The sequence below is a fragment of the Mauremys reevesii genome, linkage group 18, assembly GCF_016161935.1.
Source record: "Mauremys reevesii isolate NIE-2019 linkage group 18, ASM1616193v1, whole genome shotgun sequence".
NCBI lineage: Eukaryota > Metazoa > Chordata > Testudines > Geoemydidae > Mauremys > Mauremys reevesii.
This window is the reverse complement of record NC_052640.1, coordinates 8171188-8193515: the sequence shown is the minus strand read 5'-3', so window position 1 is coordinate 8193515 and position 22328 is coordinate 8171188. Positions and strand designations below refer to the sequence as shown.

Here is a 22328-nt window from a genome sequence, read left to right as displayed (position 1 = left end):
AAGTTTCCTTATCCATCTGGACCAGAGTGAACAGTTGCCTTATCAACCAAAATTAGTATCTTATATTTGCGCAAAGAACAAAGTTTTCAGAAAAACAATAACTGTCCTCTTAAAATTATCGAAATACTGTTTTGTTTGGGATGGGCGGGGGGAGGGTAAGCTTACCTCATCTTGTGATCGAATTAGTCGAGGGTGGTTTTCATAAAGTACCATTAAGAGGGCAAAGATAAACATTAGAAGACCATGTCCAAAGTCTCCAAACATAACAGCAAATAAGAAGGGGAAGGTGATAATGGTGTAGAGGGCTGGGAAAAAAAAAAGCAGCACAACAGACTCGGGTTAATTGCAACAATATTTATTGTGATATTACAATTATCTGAATTTTGCCTAATACAGTTATAACTAAATTAATATAAAGAGGCAGTTACATTCTCTAATGTAATCCTAAAAATGATATGATGTAGTTCTATTTTTATCATCTCACAGTCACTCCATATCAAGTTTGTTGAGAGGTTACATATTCAAAGATGCTCGAGCTCCCAGCCCTACTCACTTAAACTGGGTTGGTTCTGGCTCATGCAGGACCACACTAATGAGGATTCTGCAATTGGAAATTAGTTAACAATTCTGATTATAATGATGCACGAGCAAGAAGAGAATCCAGCTCTTTCCTCCATTGTTGTATTGACTCTATACTGCTAAAAAGAAAGATGTATTTTTATCCGTAAAGCTAAAAGAATCTTATCCTCATTGTTATGCCAGAGATGGCTGCAGCAATGCATTCACAGACTCTGTATAGTTATTAAAGTACTTTGGGATCCTTCTGGATGACCGGCTCCATATTTGTGTAATATCAATACCATAATTAAGGTTTCCCATTTTCATGATTATCTTTTCTTCCCAATTCTTCTCTCACAAAAGCAAACAAAATTACCAAGACTATGGGTGGAGATACCATAATTAGCTATTGCCATCTTTCGCGGTGCTAAGAGAAAACATTGGAAATCAGATCCTTCCTTGTTCCTCAAAGCACTATTTGCATTCTTGATAAAATACTGAAAATTAAAATTGGCCATTAACAATAGAACGTAGAAGGGGGGAGGGATAGCTCAGTGGTTTGAGCATTGGCCTGCTAAACCCAGGGTTGTGAGTTCAATCCTTGAGGGGGCCACTTAGGGATCTGGGGCAAAAATTGGTCCTGCTAGTGAAGGCAGGGGGCTGGACTCAATGACCTTTCAAGTTCCCTTCCAGTTCTAAGAGATTGGCATATCTCCAATTATTACCTTTATTACCTTTTTTTTTTATTATTACCTTTAAGTCCCCATTTTCCCCTTTACTAAGGGCTTGATTCAGCAAGATACTTAAGCACATGCCCTTTTACTGCTGGGAGAAATGAATAAATAATTAATGCAGTGCAAGATTTCATCAACTGTCAGTGGACAAACCTGGATTAACTTCTCTGTAGTTCCCAACTCCATAAGCATCAACAATGTTTTGGAACCCTGAAGTGAATTTATTGGTACGTATTAAAGTTGGAGGCGTTTCTGTTGTTGGTATGGTGTTCATGAATGAAGAGATTGCAGCTCCGCTCTTTCTCTAGTTATAAAATGAAATGGGACAAAAATAAATTATATTAAATCATACTGGACATGTACTTTGCTAACCCAGAAGAGAAATTATTTTGATTTTGACAATGTCCACTGAAACAGAAATTGTAAGGTACTTATCTTCAGAACAGAAACTTACTTTCTTATATCTGAGGTACACTGCAGTTTGAGTAACTTTCAAATCTGCCACAATCTTCTCAAGTGCACTAAGTCTAACACTTGCCTCTCTTTCGACTAGAAATATCTACAATGACCATTTTATACTTAAATCTTTTTAAAGAAAACAAATAGTTACAAAATATGAAATTAGATAAGTAATAGATACTTATGAAACAAAGTCAAGATTTGCTATTACAAAGAGTCTTAATTTACTGTAACGCCAAACTTATTCTGACAAAGCTAATTTTATCATTTTTATAGTAGGACCAAATTAGTGCCTTCTAGGGTGATTTCACATGGCCTTGTGAGCCAACTCATTCTTTGAGCCCAATCCTGCAGTTCATACGCTCAAAAAAACTCCCACTGATACCAACAGGGGTTCTACCCAATTACAGTGTTGGAGAGGGCCCATAAGGGCCCTTTAACATCTGTAGGGAGTTACCTATGTCCAGCTATTTTCCCTCTCAAGTAACATTGTTTTATTTATTTCCTTATCTTTATTGTTGGCTCAAAACAGTCAAAGTTTTGAATTTGTGTGCACACAATCATATAAAATGACTTACTGATCCTTCCTCGAGTGCTCGACGCAAGTTTGGCAGATCACCTACTGGGCACCAAACCTCAGCAATTAAACATTTATTTGTGACATCAAAACTGCACTGGTTTAGTACATGATGAATGGCTTTCATCTTCTTCACTTGGATAACCCAAGTATAAATGGATTCTGATGCTTTACATAATACTTGTCGTAAGTAATCCTCAGTTTTATGCAGCACCTTTGTCAAAGGAAAAATTAGTGGTAATTAAAAATGTAGATGAAAGTTTGACTACAGGAGGAGCACCGAAACTTTGCCCAACTATGGATCATATTGTTAACTTGCTAGGAGCCCCAAGGGACAGACCTAACCTACATAAAGTGGAAGGAATTGCAGCTGCCTTGATTTTAATACAGAGATGCAGACCACAGAGACTATAGTTCTTACCGAATTCTTGATACAAGCAATCCATCACTTGGATCAAGATGCAGCATTGTATGGTGGAACTTGTCATCTGCACAAGTCACACTTATGTAGAAGAGGTGGCCAGCTGCAAGTCACAATGGAATTGCTGCTGAAAGTGGTAGTTAATATTATTATGGCTGCCCTTGAACTACAATAAACAGAACCGACAAGATTAAGGTAAAACTGCATGGGTGGGACACTGGTACCCATGTGAAACTTCAGTGAAGTTAGCAGAGCACCAGACTGGCAAAACGGTAAGATCGGATAAAGCAGAATACATTAGTGGAATCTAAGTTTTATTTCCTCATCCTCCTCGTGCTGAACATTCTGAAAGTGAAGCCCAATTTACAGAGGCTCATGCAAGGCCTTGGAAAAGTGTTTTTTTTTTTCCTTTTTCAAGCATGACAACATCAACTCAGTCTTTCACAGTACTATGGAAAGCTAGCTATTTTGCAAAAAAAGAGAGAAGAGAGCCTGGAGAAAGGCTTCATCACTGACCTTTTCTTCACTCATTTATTTTGATGTGTTAAATAAAGGATGTCACAATGTAATTAATAAATAAAAACAACTCATTACAAAAGAATTAAAAGATAAAGGAAGGTTTTTGAAAAGGTAGGCTTAATTCTTGAAGTATATTTGTCATATTTTTAGTCAGAGTCTAGTATTTAAATAGTATTTAAAGTTTGGCAAAGCATTCTGGATATATGTAATTTGCTACCAAACATTTATCAACCATCGAAGCACAGTACAACATTAACTAATTTAATCTATAGCATCCTGTGATAGTACATAAGTATTAACATCTCGATTTTACAGAAAGGGATTTAGATGAAGTGGTTAAGTTTCCTGCCAAAGGACACTGCCAGTGCAAGATCATAGATAGGAATTTAGGAATCCCTGGCTCACAATCCTGTGCTCTAACAACTAGCCCATGTTTCTCCTTCTATAACCCTGTTACCATCATTGTCCTTTTTTTTTTAAAATAAGGTGTTTACGCAGGTCAACTCAACTTAGGTACAATATCTAGTTTTGAACTAGGTCATGCTTTTCAAGTGACTTGCTCCTGGTCACATCCTACTGTCTCATAGTCCTTTGTTCTGACTGCTTTACCACACAACTACTACATATCTAAAAACCTCCAGTACCTTTTACCAACAAAAGTTTGGGTACTTGAAAAAAAAAGTACACAGCATTAAGTTATAGATGTATCAACATAATTAATACTGCAACTATGGGCTAAGTGATTATCTATGCTCCAATATCTTCAATGGAAAAGGTACTAGTTACTTTTTACTCACAACATGAAGATCCTGAATGCGAACGTTTAGTCCTTCAATAACATCTCTGCGCTCCTCAGTGGTATTGGGATAGGGGTATACATGACAATGATAGCTGAAGGAAAAAAATACAGACGCCTGAATTAAGCATCCAAGCACTTGAAAAAGATCTGTAAGGTGTAAGATCAGCCTTTAAGGGTGTGAGTCATACCTCACCAAGAAAACGTGAAAAATATTGAGAAGCCATAGATAGGTGATGAATTGGGTTGCTGTACTCACCACCTTTCCCTTTCACAGATCTTGGATCTATCTTGGATCACATGAAGTTTGGTCTCAGTCCCCATGTGCACTACAACACATCACCACATAATGTGGCATGATTGGCAGTCACTGCCCAGAAGAGGGCCAGGACTAGAGAAGGACACTGCAGGTAAGGGCTAAGGATTGTTGTGGTTTTGGATCACCCTGCACAGAACTTTGACATGCCATTGTTGTTACTCCCTCCCTCATTCTCAGAATTCACTCCATTCAACTATCCAAATCACCTGAATATTTTTATTAATTTCAGACAATTCACTCAATCTATTTTACTGATGGTTTTAAAACAGCTCTCTGTATTTTTGATTTAATCATAGTCTAGTATATCGTACTCCCAGTCCGGTGAACTGAGATCTAAGTTCTCTTCAGAGCGCTACCCCACACCATGTATGATCTTGGTCAAATCACTAAACCTCTCCGTGCTTCTGTTTCCATTTTACAGATGGGGAAACTAATGTACTTATCCCTCCCTTGTAAAGTTCTTCGAGAACTACAAATGAAAAAGCATTAGGTATTATTTGTTCCCCTTCTATTGTTATTTGGCCTACTTAAAGGCAGAGATAGATACTGAACCAAAGTACTGCCAGTGAATGGTTTTAAAACTAAAACAGGAAACTTCAAAATTAATCAAAAGACTGCTGCTTACATTTAACAAAGAAAAAATAAACAGGACTTGTGAAAACACTAAACAGTATACAATTTGACCCATTAAAGGCCTGTCATAAATAAACAGATCAGGGTTAAGGTCTCTTTTACCTGGAAAGGGTTAACAAGCTCAGTAACCTGAGAAACACCTGACCAGAGGACCAATGAGGGACAAGATATTTTCAAATCCCTGTGGAGGGAAGTTTTTTTTTTTGCCTGTTCTTTGTTTTTTTTGGAGAGTCTCTCTTGGGAGTTGAGGGAGTCCAGACATCTTAATCAAGTCCTCCCAGGTTTCTGCAATAAATTCTTCTATTCAAGCTAGTGAGTATTAGCAAGGAACTAGTATTCTTATACTTTTATTTCTGTATTTGCAATTCTGTGTTTTGCTATAGAATTTCTTTAATTCTGTACTGTTATTGCTTTTACTGAGAAAGAAAGGATGGGGAATTCTCTCCAGAGATTGATAAGTTTAGACCCTGTGTATTGTTCCATCTTGGTTACAGAGACAGTTACTTTCTTTTTAGTCTTTAATAAATCTTTTCTGTAAAGGACTTGGTTGATCTTTCCTTGGGTGGATTCTCAGGGAAAGGGGAGGAGGGAAGCATCCCTCTGTAGTGGATCCCGGTATCTCTCCTAGGAAAAGGGAGGGGTCAAAAGACTGCTGCTTACATTTAACAAAGAAAAAATAAACAGGACTTGTGAAAACACTAAACAGTATACAATTTGACCCATTAAAGGCCTAATTCAAATCCCACTGAATTCAATGGAAAGACTGGCATTTGACCTCAATGGAAGGTGACTGGCCCTAAGTCCTTTAGTCAAAATTCAAATAGGAAACAATAGAAATGTTAGCATATATCCAGTTGATAAGGTCACTCTTTAGTTGCATACTTAAACTAAATACTTGAATAGGGATCTTAGATAGCAGGATTTGGGCATTTCTTTGTATATTACATAATTATAAAACTAGATTACAATTGGAAAAATAACAAGCAGAAATAATGAAAACTAAATCTTCAAAAATGTCCCATGAAATCAGCATACCCAAGTAATGAAATAGTCACCATAAGGAAAAACTAAACAACATTATTCAATATTCAGTAAAAATGAAATTAGTTTTATTTCTCACCAGTCACATATCTTCTTAACCTTCTGGCCAATCTGTTCACCCCAAAAGGATATTAAAAACACAAACCATTTTCTGATTTCACCCTAAAAGTAAACAAACAAATGGATGTTGTTCATTTTAATTATGATTTGTAATTCCACCACAATTTGACAATATTTGGTTGCCAGTTACTCTTATTGGTCGAAAAGGCAAAATTTTACAAAATTTCTGAAGCAAAATAATGAATTTTGATAACAGGAGAAACACCATTAGCAGCATAAAATTCACATACTCTTAAAAGAGACCTAAAAAGGAAAATGTCTTAGTGCCTTTTTTTAAATTCATGTTGGATTAACACACATCTTTTGGGATGGGATAAAAGAGAAATCAATTTTTTCTACTCTTTCTCTTATTCACCTTAGAAATATCTGTAGTACAAGAAAAGCTCACCCTTTAAGAATTATAGTGTTACAAATTAGATCTATAACAATATTTTCAATAGAGAAAACAGAGTACAGCACTGTGCGGCAGTCTTAACTTGCCTAGAATCTTTTAATGTTTAAAGTTTAGAAAAAAAAAATCTTTGCAGATGATCAAACATTCCTTTATTATTGTAATAGCAGATAAAATGACTATATAATATTTAAAGTACTGTACGTGACTGGTTAATAAATACCTAAGTAGTCATTAATGCCATGTACCTTACTCAAGATATCCTGCCATAAAACCATCACCATTTCACAATGTGACTCCACATATGTCAAGCTGAACTACAGAAACTGCTGATTCTTACTTCTGCAGTGATAACAGGATCAGGACCAACATCTGTTTTGGGTTTTTTTAAATTCACAAGGATATTGAAAACTCATTAACATTCCCTTTTTATCTAGTGCTGGACAACTAATGACCCTTCCCCTGAGAATCATCTCATCTAATTGTATGATGAGTAAACATAATGAAATGGTAGCTATGACGTTTACTCACTGTATCTGGATCTTCCAGACATTCATCCAGCTCTGCATAAGTAAGAATGGTATATCCTTTGCAGACTCTCCATAGCATTTTTTCAAATGCTTCAATTTTTGCTTGGTGAACTAAACCAGATATAAATCTATATAAAAACAGACATGTTATAAGAGTAAACCAAAGCCCACAGGAAAAGTCAAAACTTAACAATATAGTTTCTCTAAGACGACTCTAATTATAATAGTTTAGCATCAGAATTTTTATAGAACAAAATGTCATACCAAACAAATGCTGACTAATTGTCTTTTATTTCCACTCTGCAATGTATAATACGTAAGCTTATGCCCAAATAAATTTGTTAGTCTTTAAGGTGCCACAAGGATTCCTCGTTGTTTTTACTGATACAGACTAACACAGCGACCTCTCTGAAACCAATACGCAAACAGTACATTCTACATCAGGAAGAAAAATGTAGAGTACTTGTCTGAGCACACATCTCTCTGAATCAACAAATTCCCTCTGTACCCAGGTGCAAATTACTCAATTGTTCTGCACCTCATAGATTTTCCATTTGCAACATGTGATATTACCTACTTCACAGAGGAGAGGTGAGGATTTGTGTTGTATATCACTTTGAAAATATGTATGTGTTAAGTATTAAACATGTTATCTTTACAACTTTCATGTTGTCATTACTAGTTCATTAAAATGCTACCTTGGGATAAAAAAGACACCACACTAGATCATTACATTCTATTATTATAAGCATACATTGTGCGTAATACAAAAGTTTTATCAGTTTAATGAAGATTTTTGGTAGTATTTTGGGGGCAATCCTGCTGCTTTTAAGTTGATGTCAAAATCTAGCCCGGTAAGTCTAAGACACAGCTAATATAAATTGGCATTGCTCACTTGAAGTAAATGGAGCTATACCAATTTACACCAGCAGAGGATCTGGCCCAATATTTAGAGTAGTTTTACAACAGTGCATCAAGGCTTGATCTGCCACACTTGACCAATAAGATTTCTGTTCACATATTCTATCGTTACCTACCCTAGCTTGGCACCCAGTCTATGCATACAAGTGTAGTCCACCAAAGGATCATTTTCTAAAGATGGGAATTCCTCATAATTGGCATGTAAACTGGATTCATACTGAGAAACAAAAGATACAGATACTTTCAGGAAGTTCAATATTTTAGTCAATTTGATATCATAAAACCAACTAAAAAGTCAATGAAAAAATGTCCCATATAGGATTTCAGACAAGCGAGGTTTCAGGATCTCAGGTGAATGGCCTTTTGTCAGCATTCAAAAATACTGTAGCAAAGATTCTACGACAGTATTGTAACCGCAACTCGTGTATATAAAAAGTCAAGTCATTCCTTCATCCAATTTCTACTAGGTTGCAATAAAAGCATTTAAATGACTGGATTCTTAGATGGTTAATTCTTTAGCGCAGGACTGCCTTTTCATTGTGTATGTGTATACAGAGCCTGGCACAATGGGTTCACAATCCCTGACTGGGATCTACAGGAGCTACACAATAGAAAAAATAATAAAGGACGAGACACTGCATGTTGTTGTAAAGACTGCCAAGTTATATAATTACTAATATTATACTTATAAGACAAAATTTTACATGAAAATACAATCTTCCCTATGTAGTATACACAGTACCTCAACGGGTCTTTTGACAAAGGTTTGTGTGATCCGCAACATGTATGTATACTCTGTCAACTCAAGCAGGTTTTTCTTCAACTTTTCTTTGTTTTTAGTCACCTCCCTCAATTCTGTCTCGAGCTTCTGCAACTGTTCCTAAAAAATGGAAAAAGACACTGTATCACTTTCCTTCTCCACTGAAAGTTGGGGATAGTTGTTTCTAATTATTTAATGCTTTTTACCAAACATGATCATTTAAATATATATATATATCAAGGAGAGCATCAGAGACAGTTAATTCTTCAGTCTGGTCAAATTAAACAATATACACATCTAAAATAAGGAATGTTTGACCATTTATTCTGATAATAAATACAGTCTATTTTTTACAACTTGTTCGAGAACTGACATTTTGGCAGGCCATTTAATTCATTTGAAAGTAAGAGCAAAGGAAACATTCCAAAAATTATTTGCTACCGGTTATATATTTAAATTAAGTAACAGCTACAATAAATCTTGTAATCTAAATCATCTGTGAAAAATGCCTATTAGTACATTTGGCAGAAGATGACAAGATACTGAAATCAGAATAATTTTCAGCAGAGATGGAAGTTATTTAAATCCTCAAAGAAGAAAGTTATTTTCAGTTGCAGAATAAATACAAAGACACATCCTTCATTTTCCTTCCTTTTCTCCCACATTCACTATCCATCAGTTTCCAACCTGTTTTCCAACCACCCTTTTGTTTTTATATTATATAGTCTGGGGCTCCTTTTGAAAAAAGTGTCTAATGTTATACTCAGATCCTGTAAATACACCCATGCATAACTTTACTCATGAGTATTCCCATCAAAATCAATGGGACTACAGACGAGGCACGTCTTCAGCTCCACCACCCCCCCTTTGTTAAACTTTTGAATACCTTATTTTTTATTGCATTTTTAGACCATTTCACTACTTTGTCTCACAATTTGCATGCATGATTTATCCCGGTCATATAAGACGCTGACAACAAAAACAGTACCCCAAGCCCAGCACCCAAGGCAGCCTCCTGCCCCTAAATCCAGCCCTGACTGAAGTTACACCAACGGAAAATCTGGCCAGCTATCTTTTTCTAGCCCAGGATCTCTTTTGTTTTGTTTTATCTATACAAAGTACTGAATGCTTTCAATTCCCAGATTTCTCAATGCAAACTCTGCATGTTTAGACACTTGCAGAGTCCTAGTTAAATCCCTACTTAGCTTGCAAGGAAAGATAAGCCAATCCCATATTTTACTAGCTTTTTTCAGAAAAGATCTAACATCTATATTCACACAATAAGAAATTTTTTAAACTTTATAAGTTAGTTTGCCTCACTGATGCAAGAGATTCCCAATTTTTTAATTATTAAGCACTAAGGTTTGGATCCTTCAGTCTGCTACACCACTTTGCATTGTGTAAGCTTGATACCCCACTGGCATCACTACCATAAATTAGGGCTGCCTCTGTGCATCCTTAGCTTGTACCAGAGCTGGACAGCTCTTAATCAGAATTAGGTCCTAAAAGGTTTTACAGTATGAATGACTGACTTTTGAATGAGATTATAAAACATATACCAGAGGTGGTCAAACTGCAGCTCACAAGCTGCGTGCAGCTCTTGTACAGTTAAAGTGCGGTTCACAGAGCCCCTTGCCCCTCCCCTCATTCTCTGCCTACCAGACTTGGGGAGGGAGGAGCTCGGGGCTTCTGCCCTGCAGTGGGATGGCAGGGCTTCAGTCCCGTGGGGCGCGCCTGTGGGGGCTTGGGGCTTCAGCCCCAGCAGGCACCTCCAATAGGACTGACGCCTCAGGCCCCAGCAGGCTTGCCCCACTTTCAAGCTTCTGAAGATTTTCGTATGTGGCTTGAAAGGCCAGTAAGTTTGGCCACCCCTGACATTCAACTCATCTCTGCATTTTACAAACAATTGTTTCTACCGAGATACTGTAAATAGAAATCAATTCAACAGCATCTAAACAAAACAGCTGCCTGCTTTCTGTGGATTCAGTGCCTGCTCAGCTTTCACATTCACAACTGCCACTGACCGCCACTGGAGTTATATATGCTAAACGACTGCAATATTGGATACATTCTCAAAGTGACCTACAAGACTAAAAGATTATAGTCACAGTAGTTAACAATTTGTTTGGGAATCCTGACAAGCCAGGTAAACCAGCGTACTCAGTATGTCAAAACACGAGATGCAAACAAGCTCTGAGTTAAAAAGACAAAAAATTAAGAGTTAACTTTAGCTCTGCCACAGAAAAGCCCACATCAATACCACATCTTCACTCCAGTCTCTAGCATATCACTGATTGAAAGAGAAAAAGCTACAGAAGGGAAACCTTGAGCGCAAAGTAAAGAAATATTTTTTTCTAAGTTATGCCAACCTGAGAGCAGCATTAAGCACAGAACTGTTAGGTTAAAAACAATTAAAGGTCAAATACCAAAAGGCGCTGAGCACCTGCAGCATTCGGTTTAGTAAAGGAGAACAGCAAATTCTCAGGATTTGTTCCAAAATGAAGGAAATCAAAATTCAGTTCCAAGATCCAATCCTACCCTTTCATTTCTGTAAAATTATTTAAAGAGTTACCTGGATTTCTAACATGTGTTTAAGATGAGGGGCAGCAGGAGCAGTATCTCCTTCAGGAAGAGGAATATCAGCTTTCTTAATTTCTTGAACTAGAAATCCTGGAGTAAGAACAGAAAAAGGATTGGAAAAAGAATTGTATTATGCAACATTTTTCAAAACATATTGCCTAGATAACTTACTTAAGGGTCCAAACTTGCTTGAACATCCCCTGAAAGCTATGGAGTACCCTGTCAGCAGTCATTGAGGGCGCTAAGGATATTGCAAAATCAGGCTCTAGAGACCTTATATTTTTCTGATTCTGATATAGTCTTTCGAGCTAGTGAGCACTAAGGACCTTTAAAAGGGATACAAGGTGATGGAGTTATTTGGGGGGGGGGAGAAGGTCATTTAAAATACAAGGCATATTTTTAAGTATTTGTGGAATTATATATCTTCAGCCATTAAGTCTTTGCAGAAAAATGTCAGTCACAAGGACCTTGAGAAACTTTTAACATTTCATGATACCTCTTCAGGAAACTCCCTTCCCCTAATCATGGCTTCTGCAAAAACTGATGTCCTGCTCACTGATCCATGTGTGCAGTGAAAATCCTTCAAAGTAGGTGGGGCAAGGGTAGCCTTGACAATAAATGCAAAACATGCAGAGCAATGGAAAAGTTGAGACAGCTACAAAAAGAATGTGGGTTTTACATGACCTAAACAAACAGCTCATAAGAGGTTAGCAAAAACATTTCCATAAAGAGAATTTACGATATTTTTCCAACAACATATGGAAGCAAGCTGAAACTCAATTAAAAAAAAACCTAGTTACCACTAATCCACTAGCACGTGAACGTAATTATGGGCACAGAAGGCTATTTTTCAGGACTGCTTGAAAGTTCAATAGCTGAAGGTCACCTTGTGCACTAATATACTTAATTCCTAAGGAATTCATTCTAGAGAGAAAGTTCCATTTTTCTAACCAGAATTTTAAACAGAATTTATGTTGAAACAGTTGCAGTAATTTACCAGCAATAGGGTTTAGCAACTCTTCTACCACCCCAGGTATTTTATTAAAAACATTTACGGCTGCCCCTCAGTCTCTGGTGGCTTGTGTATACTTAAAATGCTGTAGCTATTCATAGAAGATACTGCATACCCTGACGAGAGATAAACAGACATCGCTAAACTCATTTTACAGCTGGAGAAATGGAGGCACAGAGAGGTTAAGTGACTTGCCCAAGGTAACACAAAGTGTCAATAGCAAAATAAGGCCTGGTCAACACCTAAAAATTAGATTGGCTAGCTATGCCACTCAGGCCAGTAAAAAATTTTAAGGAGCAACATACGTAGGTTGACCTAACCCCCAGTGTAGATATAGCTAGGTCAATAGAAGAACTCTTCTGTTGATCTCTCAGAGGGGTGGATTAACTACACCAATGGAAAAAACCCTTCTGCCAATGGAGGAAGCATCTACTATGATACTACAATGGCACAGCTGCAGCACAGTCGCTGTCATCGTAGCAACTGTAGCATAGACTCAGTCTAAGAAACATCTATTTGTTTTCACTCTCAGTACAGTGACCAATTCCCTGAACCATTCTAATTCCCAAATTTCTAACCATCATACACTACAGAATATATAAAAGAAAGTCTCAGATTTCGAAGTGCTCAGATTCTGTTGTGATCAGCATAATAAAAGAACACAGATAAATAAGATCTCTAATGTAGTAGTACTCTGATAATTAAAGTTTACATAAAGTAAAGACATAGCTTAAGAGATTAGTTTGAGAAAGAAAAATATTAAAACAAAGCTTACCAAGTATCCTTTCCATTTCTTCACACTTCTTCACTTCACCCACAAATTTTCTCTGAAATACACTTACACTGGGGTTGAGCTGAGGGTGAAGGAGGAAAAATACTCATTAAATATTTATCACAACTGTAATTCCGCCAAACACAACTGGTTCATCGACTTTAGAGCCCCAATATTACAAACACTTGTGCTCAACAATTTTACAAACATGAACAATCCAAATGCACTCAACGAAACTAATACACATGTGTAAGAGTTTGCAGGATCAGGGCCCATGAATGCCAACCAGCACTGTTTCATTTGAAGTCTGTTGCTGTGATACTAAAACTGAATTAGAACCACGGAAGGTAACTCCTCCCAGCAGATGCTCCTCTTCATTTAGGAAGATGTAAAGGGATTTCGAACAACAAAATTCAATTAAAACAGATCAAAACCTTCTGACTCTTTTTGGCAGACTGTAGAAATAATTACATCCAATAGAGAAACCATTCCAATTTTTATTTATTTTTTAATTTAAGGCCCTATGACTCCAAATAAAAGAGACAGATTTAGGATTCAACCCTTCACCCACTGAAGTGAATGGGAGTTTTGTCACTGAACTTCAGTAGAATCTGAAAGTGAATTCAAGTACAAAAACTTCATTTTACTACAAAGCTACTTTCCCAATGTTGTAAGTTGTATGTGCAGTGTTCATGGATGTGTATTCAACTTTAGGGCTGGAATTATCATCATGGTTTTTGTATTATCGGCTTGAAAATATGTATGTATTGTATCTTCCTTTTCTCTGCAGCACTAAAAATTAAGGGCCTGACAATAATACCCTTAATCATGCAAGCTGTCCTTTCAGGATTGACTTCAAATGGTACTACTCACAAAAACAAGAGTTGCAGAATCATACCCTAAAATGGTGTTTGGATGACAGGGCACAAGTTGTCTTTAAACACAGTTTTAGTGTTAATAATAATTATTATAAATCATTTTCTTCCTATCTACCATATTTACTTTCCAGTTTCCCTTCAAAAGTTACTTCTAATTAAAAAATCTGAAAGGCAGTTGGAAAAAAAATTCTGAAGTTTCAGCCATTAAGCAAAGATCACCCAGATAATCACAACAAATCAGACAAACAACAAAACAAAATTTACTATTGACCACCTCTATTTTACATTAGGCAGGGACTTGGTTTCACCTGCTAAAGGAAATTCTGCCTATACCTCCACAAACAGGGATGCTTTAAAACTGGCAGAAAAAGGCCATCTGCAATACTGATGTGATCAGAAAATGAACTCTGCATCTTTTTAAACAGTTCAGATGCTTCCACTGGCCTACCACTTGGATGTGCATTCATAATAATTGAGACCATATACTCCAAGACTGAAGTCAAAGGGGTTCCAAGTGGATGTGAGCGTTCACCCACCTAGAAGCAGCAAAGAATCCTGTGGCACCTTATAGACTGTTAGTCTATAAGGTGCCACAGGATTCTTTGCTGCTTCTACAGAACCAGACTAACACGGCTACCCCTCTGATACTTCACCCACCTAGATCTGATTACAAAATCAAGGCCTAAATGACCTCCAGGCCAGGGTTAAGAAAGAATCTCCCCTGGATGTGTTGACACAGACTTTGGAAGGTTTCAGGCATTACTTTGCCTGAATTAGAATTAAATGGGTGTTTCCCATACAGTCACTTTAAAGCAACTGTGGGATGAGGAGAGGCATTGGTGGTCCTCACCAATCTAGGTGGTTTTGCCATATGCAGAAATTTTCCCTCCAGTGGCAGGGAAATGGAGTGAATTATCTAATCAGTCTTCTCCATCTCTAATTTATGATCTGCCTCGGGAGATTATGGAGCTACTACAGACAGTTAAAGAGGAAACTTATCTGCCAGTGTGTGTTGAAATTTCAATGATTAGTTACACCATAAGTGGATCTTTGAGTTGCCACCCAACCCAACATCTCTGGGACTATTCCAATTTTCCAAGCATTATCCCACCTCTTGGAAGCCTATTACACTTACATTTTATAGCGTTCTAACTTGCTGGCTCAGGAGTGTGAAAAATTACCCCTCTGAGCGCAACAAGTCTGAGCACTTTAAAGCGCTAGTGTAGACAGGCTCTCAGTGCTCAGAGCTAATCCTCTCGTGGACGTGGATTACCAGGAGCGCTGGGAGAGAGGTCGGGCACGACCACACTCGCACTTCAAAGCGCTGCCCCGGGAGCGTTCCCATAGCAACGCTTTGAAGTTTCTAGTGTAGATATACCCTATGTTGCGTGACATTAACAGATAATATCTATTTAGAGGCCCATCATCACATCACTATATGGTTGTCTCTCCTCACAGCAAAAGCATAAAATAAATGCCAGCTGCCCCTCAGTTTCTGGTGGCTTGTGTATACTCAAAATGCTGTAGCACTTCATAGAAGACACTGCATACCATGATGAGAGGGTTTCTCCTGTCAGTGTAGATAATCCACCTCCCTAAGAGGCAGTAGCTAGGTTGACAGAAGAATTTTGCTGTCTGCCTAGAGCTGTTTTCACCAGGGTAGGTTGGTTTAAGTGTATTGCTCACAGATGTGGATTTTTCACACCCTGGAGTAACTAGAGTTATACTGACTTAATTTCCTAGTGTAGACCAGGCCTGAGATTGTTGCTCACATCCTGGTATTTCCAGAATCAGGCTGATTTTCTCTGAAAAATCCCATAACCCATAGGGATGGCGCATGAGAAGAATTGTTGGGTTGTCAGGAGTAGTCATCTTGGGATGAGGGGATAGGGGCAGGAGTCAGGAGGGGAGTCTCAGGGTGAGGGGATGGGGAGGAATCGGGGGATGGGGGCAGGAGTCAGGAGGGAAGTCTCAGGGTGAGGAGATGGGGAGGAGGAGTAGGAATGGGGGCAGGAGTCAGGAGTGGAGTGTCAGGGTGAAGGGATGGGGAGAAGTAGGAATGGAGGGAATGGGGAAAGGAGTCAGGAGGGGAGTCTCAGGGTGAGGAGATGGGGAGGAGAGAAAACGGGGGGGAATGGGGGCAGGAGGGGAGTCTCGAGGTGAGGGGATGGGGGCGGAACTAGGGGCAGGAGTCAGAAGGCGAGGCTCGGGGGAGGGGACGGGGCAGGAAGAGGAATCGGGGGGAGAAGGGGACAGGAAGCGGGGGTGTCTCGGGCGGAGAAGATGGGCAGGAGGGGATAGGAAGTCCCCCCACCCATACTCACGTCTCTGAACTCGGCCAGGCCCCTCTCGCCCAGCTCGCTGAGGCACTCATAGGCCGAGCCCGCCTGCAGGAAGAGCTGGGCCAGGCACATACTCTCGCTGCGGAACAGGGAGCCCATGATGAGCCCTGGGCCGGCGTGGGGTGGAGGCTGCGGCCTCCCGGCCCCCACACGCCAAACGGGCTGACGAGGATCACCGGGCCCTGTAGCGCGACCGCCTCCCGCGGGACTCGGCGGGCTCCCCCATCCCCGGGGCCATGGAGAGAGCTCAGCTCCTGCGTCCGCGAGCAGCAACTCCAGCCGCTTCCGGTGTCTAAGCCTCCCCCTCAGCAGGCCGGGGCAGCGCGGCCGAGCGGCGGCGAGCCCGGCGCTCCTCCGCCCCGCCCCCGGGCCGAGCGGCAGAGCTCGCGGGGAAAGGGGCAGGGCGCTGAGCTAGGGCGGAGGCGCCTCTCACAGCAGCCACCAGCCGGGCTCAGCGAGCGGCCTGCGAAGGAGCACTCCGGGCCGGGGCTCAGGACTCGCCCGGCGCTTTGGCTGGGGAGCGAGGTGTCCGCCTGCACCACAGAGAGCAGCCAGCTCACCGCCATTCTCCCCCCGGGGGCTGATGTGCCTTCGCTACACCCTGATGAAAACTACTGAGCCTTGGCTCCTTTCAGGATTTACAGCCACACCCCTGAGCGGGGTCGGTTCTCTCATAAAGCCCCAAAGATTTTGGCAGAGAAGAGCGCCTTAAAACTGTAGGGGGCCTGCTAACTTGTGTGAAAACTACAACTACCCTGTCTTCACCAGGCGTTTATCTTGTATTAAGTATCAGAGGGGTAGCCTGGTAGACTGGATCTGTAAAAAGCAACAAAGAGTCCTGTGGCACCTCATAGACTAACAGATGTATTGGAGCATGAGCTTTCCTGAGTGAATACCCACTTTATCAGATGCATGTCAGATGAAGTGGGTATTGACCCACAAAAGCTTATGCTCCAATACATCTGTTAGTCTATAAGGTGCCACAGGACTCTTTTTGTTGCTTTTTAATCTTGTATTAGTTACCTCGAGTTAAGAACACACCTTTTCTCCCTACTAAAGGCACCCTCAATTGAGACAACCCCCATGGAAAGTTTCACTAGACCCCCGAGGCAGCTCCCATCTGAGTCACATTTTATCTCCCCCCCACACACACAGTTTTTAAGAAGGTTCAGATTAACCACTGAAGTTTGGGCCTATTATGCCTAACAAAGAGGGGACTGAAAAATAGCAGTTTGGTTTGGAAAACCTCATTAGCCAGCTTTGGATTTTGCAAAATGTAAATCAGGGATGGTTGTGGGCTTGATTGATCCCCAAGGATGTGGCAAATGGATCCAGTCCTCAGCAAACTACAAAACACTTTCTTTCACCCCAAAGGGGAGGACTTTGAAACTAATATTAAAGTAAATCCCCAGGCCCTTTGGAGGGAGATGCGAGGACAGAAAATCTGCTTCAGCAGCAAAGAAATAAACTGCCCCCTCCTTTCCTCATAATCTTGGATTGTCTTTACCTCTCAGGCCTGCTCTAAGTCTCATCCATTGGAGGTAAGGAAACTCTTTAACTGGGAAAATTCAGTCATTTTTAAAGCCTCTCCCTTATGAAAATGAGATTTTGAGCCATGTGTTTTAATGAGATAATTACTATTTTTATTCATGGGACATTTACCGTCATATCCATTACTCAATCATTTTTCTTTAAAATCTCATTCAAATTGTCCAAACTTGAAACAGATGCCTCCACCTCTGCCTCTAAAATGATCCAGTAGCTATGACAGATGGCCAAACTTCCATACAAGAACAGATTTAGAAGAGCAAAATATTTTTGCTTAGAAAGAGGAGTGGGGAGAGATTATAAAGACTATATACTTTTAGACAGACAGATGAGATAAGTAAGCTGTAATTTTTTATCATGTCCCATAAGATAAGAGCACTTAAATTTTAAATGGTTCCTGGCAATTTTTAATATATCCCACTTAAAAAAAATACCTAGACTTAATTCCTGCTTTTATGCAGTAACTGGATATTTCTAAATGTATCTACTTCAAACCACAACATACAGTACATACATATTTTTGTAAAGAAGTCACCTGTGAAGGGGGGGAGGAGGTGGAATTTATGTCTGCAAGAGGTTTTGGGTGAGAAAACTGTTCTAGCCAGGTGTTTAGCCTGTTAAGTCTAGTCTCTAGAAATCATGTATTGATTTTGTTTTATATGTAACCCTTCTGTTTCCATTATCCTTACTCACTATTTCTTGAATCTTGATCTTTGATAATAAACTTATGATTGTTTTCACTACAAATATATCTCAGTGCTGAGGTATTGTACAAGGAGCTGATCCTGAGTTGAATCATTCAAGCTGGTGTGTATACTGTTTTCTGGGAGTGTTCAGTGCATAAAGGGCTGAACACTTCATGGGAACTCTTCAGAGGGGCTTGAGGACTGGAATACACCTAAGGTTAATCTGTAAAACAGAGTAAGAGCTAGAATGACTCAGAGAAGATTGTCTGGATTGCTAACAGACTGGGGGTATCAAAGCACTGACCCCCAGTTAAGCACAAGCAAGCCTCTCTCTCACTGGAGGCAGTGGGACAAAGGTGACTCTCAGTCCTAGGCAAGTTGAGACCATCACATTCCCACACTGGTTATACACAGAGTCATCCAGCAAAAGCAAGAAAAACAAGACTTGATCTTCAAGAAAAGAATTGGTTGTTTTTTATTTTCTTAAAAAATACTTCTTGTTAACATGTACAGAAGGAGAAATTGTTTTCCTTTGCAGATATATTTTTAAACAACAATTAGCATCACAAAGGGAAATAAACACAGTGACTACTACTGTAAATCTGATAAGGCATTTATAGCAGCTTTTTAGATGATGCTTTTTAAAATGGGAAACCAACTCCATTGGGATTATTGCTACTATTCCAAATGATTTATTTCAAGAGTGATCCAGCAAACTGGAAAAAATAAATTAACTGTAAAGCTCAATCTTAAATTGCTTAGAGAACACTAATTGTGTACTTGAATTAATCATTAACTGAAGTTTTTATCTTTTATCGGTAAATACTCAAACATCTTACAGTTTAGGTATGAATCCACCCAGGCACATTTCTGCACCCATGCAGTGTACCTCCTAAATCAATGTCACAGGAATGCACTCTGGCAGATCCATTTACAGGATCTAGCCCTTAAATAACAGACTATCTTTTTAAAAAAAACTAATGCAACCATTTTCTATATAGAACAGACATTAATTTTACATCTGAGTATTTATATAAAAATATACAAAATCCAGAAATTACTTTTTTCACAAGATTTATAATAAAAATACTACTTATTGAAACATTGGTTGAATACAAAAGTGTAAAAAAACCACATTAATAAAATGATTCTCTTTATACTCTCAAATTTTAAACTGTAGTATTATTTCACACTTTAAGGATTCTGCTCCAAGGATTACTCAGAACAGCTGCGAGTAGAAAGAAAAATGCCAGTATCAAGCCTTTGGCAAGACGCTGAGAGTATGGTTCTCCTGAAAGAAAAAAAAATCTAAATAAATATAAGGATTTATTATATCCTAAATATCCTGGCTATAAAGTTTTATTTTTATATTGAATTAAAAATTAGCTAAAGATAAAAAGCTACAGACTACAACTGAACATGGACCTGAATAAAATAATGTAGTACAAAACAACTTGAGGCCTCAATCTCGTGCTGCGAACAGTAGGGGCAGTCCTCTTACCCTTGCAGTTCTCATTGCAGGAGCAGTGCCTTAGTGTGCTTTACAAACATCAGCTATTTAATCCTCACAACCCCCTATTAAGCAGATCATACTCATCTTTTACAAATGGAAAAACTGAAAAGTTAACTGATCTACCAAAATGGCAAAGCCTGGATTGGAACACAGGAGTTCCTAACTCAATTAGCTGAAAGTTGCCAAATGCTACAGGCAAAGGCAGAATACAGAACTTGACAGACTAACAGGCCAGTATTATAGAGCAAGCCATGCATTCTTTTTATAAAGTAGGTTGGCCAGAAAGAAAAGTAAACAGAATGGGGATGTAGTGGGGTAGTCACCCTGCTCCTGCCCTGAGGGGGTTAAAGCAGCCCTGGAGAGGACTATGGCGGAGAAATGCGAGGCTGACTGGAGGAAGCAACCATGTCCCAACCAGGCCACAGCTGGCCCTATAAGAGGGCTGAGGGCCATAGACTAAGAGAAACAGTCTCTCTAACTCTCTAGAGAGAGAAGGACCTGGATGCCTGGGAAGCTGAGGAGGGTACCTAGGGTGGATCAGTGCTGGGAAAGAGCAGAGGGAGCTGGGGAGCCCCAGGCTGCAGGCCGAGTTAAGGGCCCATAAAAGTGTACTAGGGTTCAAAAGGGCAGCCCAGGAATAGGCAGAGACAGCTGATCCAACCCCCCTTGCCAATTAGTGGTTTACAGACTGCCATCTGCCCCAGTGAGTGGGGCTAAATGGAGACTGGCGGTAGCCACTGAGGCAAGGTGGGGATAGAGGGTGGGGTTCCCCTGGGAGGGGAGATCCAGAGTGTGGGGCACTGCCAGGGGGCAGCACCCCAAGATAAAGGGGCACCAAGGTCCCAGAGGGACATGGGGGGCCAGTGGCAGGCAAGACACTGGCCTGCAGAGGGTGCTCTGGGCTGCAAGAGTTAATTCCTAGGACAATCAGCAGAAGGCACTGTGCTGGTGTGTGATCGACCCGCCACAGGGGGATAGAGAGCTTTGAAAGGGGCTAGAAAAGGAATCTTACTCTCCCTAAAACAACAATAAAATCCCAAGCGAACTGACAAAGTACTGAGTCTGGTAACTATTCTTCATTTTTACCCCACTTATCTGCCAAGATGCAATATAAATCCAATCATGGACAGTAAAGAACAATTTAACAAACATACTTTACAGCTTGCAATTTCCAAAAGACAGGAGAACTTCACTTTCCTATTACAACGCATCATGTAATTTTACTGAATTTTTTTAATATTTGAAGAAATCCTGATAATACATTGTACTCCACACACACTACTTTTTTACCTGTGTAATACCATGTCAATGGATAAAAGAGTTGTGGCCAGCAAACTTCATTTCGCTTGCAGTCATATTCTGTATAGTTAATCTGAAATCTACAAGCACAAGTTTAAAAAAACCTTAAATTGCAGCTATGGTACAACCAGGCACTAGTGCAAATAAAGGGAAAAACAAATTAGAAACCTGTTTGGATTAAATAATCTTGCAGCTGTTTCTTCATGAAATTATGTTTTCATGAAAGATCAATTAAAACAGGAGCATGAAACCTGAAGACTTCCTTTCTAATCAATATCTCTCATTTTTAGCCATGGTATGATTTAAAGGAATGTTCCTTCTTGTGATGAGCACAGATTTACACCAACAAAGAGGATTCTTTTGGGGGTAGTACTAAGGCTTTAAACCAGAAGAACTGGGATGAAACAGACAGGAAAATTTAGGTTGAATATAATGGGAAAAAATTATGGTAGAACTTTTAGTCCATAACATAGTTTCCTGAAAAACTCTCATCTCTTAAGAAACTTAAAACTAGACTGGACAAAGCAATATACAGTTTACTATAAGAAACAAGCCTGACTTGCTGGGACTGACCTAACAGACCTTTCCATATATAATTCTATGGTTCTAGTGGCAAGAGAACAAACACTATGCTTTAGAAATAACAATGTAATTGTTTGAATGTATCTACAAGGCAATTGTCAGTTTAGGGGCTGATCCAGCACCCATTATCCATTTGAGAGAATCTCACACAAATAATTCTACTGAGGGACTTGTCACATGAGTAAACGTTGCAGGATGAGGCCCTAGATGCTGAGTACTCTTCAACTCCCATTGAGATTCTACTGATTTAGTGGGATTTAAGGCACTTCACAGAAACTGACACTTAACTGATAGAACAGCTGTGATTCAGTGCAGTCTAACCAGGCCTGAAACCTAA

At 39.5% G+C, this 22328-nt stretch overlaps 1 protein-coding gene across 1 annotated transcript in view; it reads right to left on the bottom strand.

Annotated features, from left to right (window-relative positions):
* Positions 1–22328, bottom strand: part of LOC120386281 (V-type proton ATPase 116 kDa subunit a2-like) — a 48234-nt gene that overhangs the window by 12122 nt on the left and 13784 nt on the right. The window contains exons 17-29 of the mRNA XM_039505426.1: positions 21401–21489; positions 19791–19888; positions 16346–16774; positions 13147–13225; positions 11352–11449; positions 8762–8899; positions 8136–8236; positions 7100–7226; positions 6137–6219; positions 4066–4159; positions 2330–2542; positions 1446–1596; positions 166–305 (exon numbers count right to left, since the gene is read on the bottom strand). Coding sequence (XP_039361360.1) covers positions 166–305; positions 1446–1596; positions 2330–2542; positions 4066–4159; positions 6137–6219; positions 7100–7226; positions 8136–8236; positions 8762–8899; positions 11352–11449; positions 13147–13225; positions 16346–16774; positions 19791–19888; positions 21401–21489 — 1840 coding nt within the window. The remainder of the gene's footprint in view (positions 1–165; positions 306–1445; positions 1597–2329; positions 2543–4065; positions 4160–6136; positions 6220–7099; positions 7227–8135; positions 8237–8761; positions 8900–11351; positions 11450–13146; positions 13226–16345; positions 16775–19790; positions 19889–21400; positions 21490–22328) is intronic.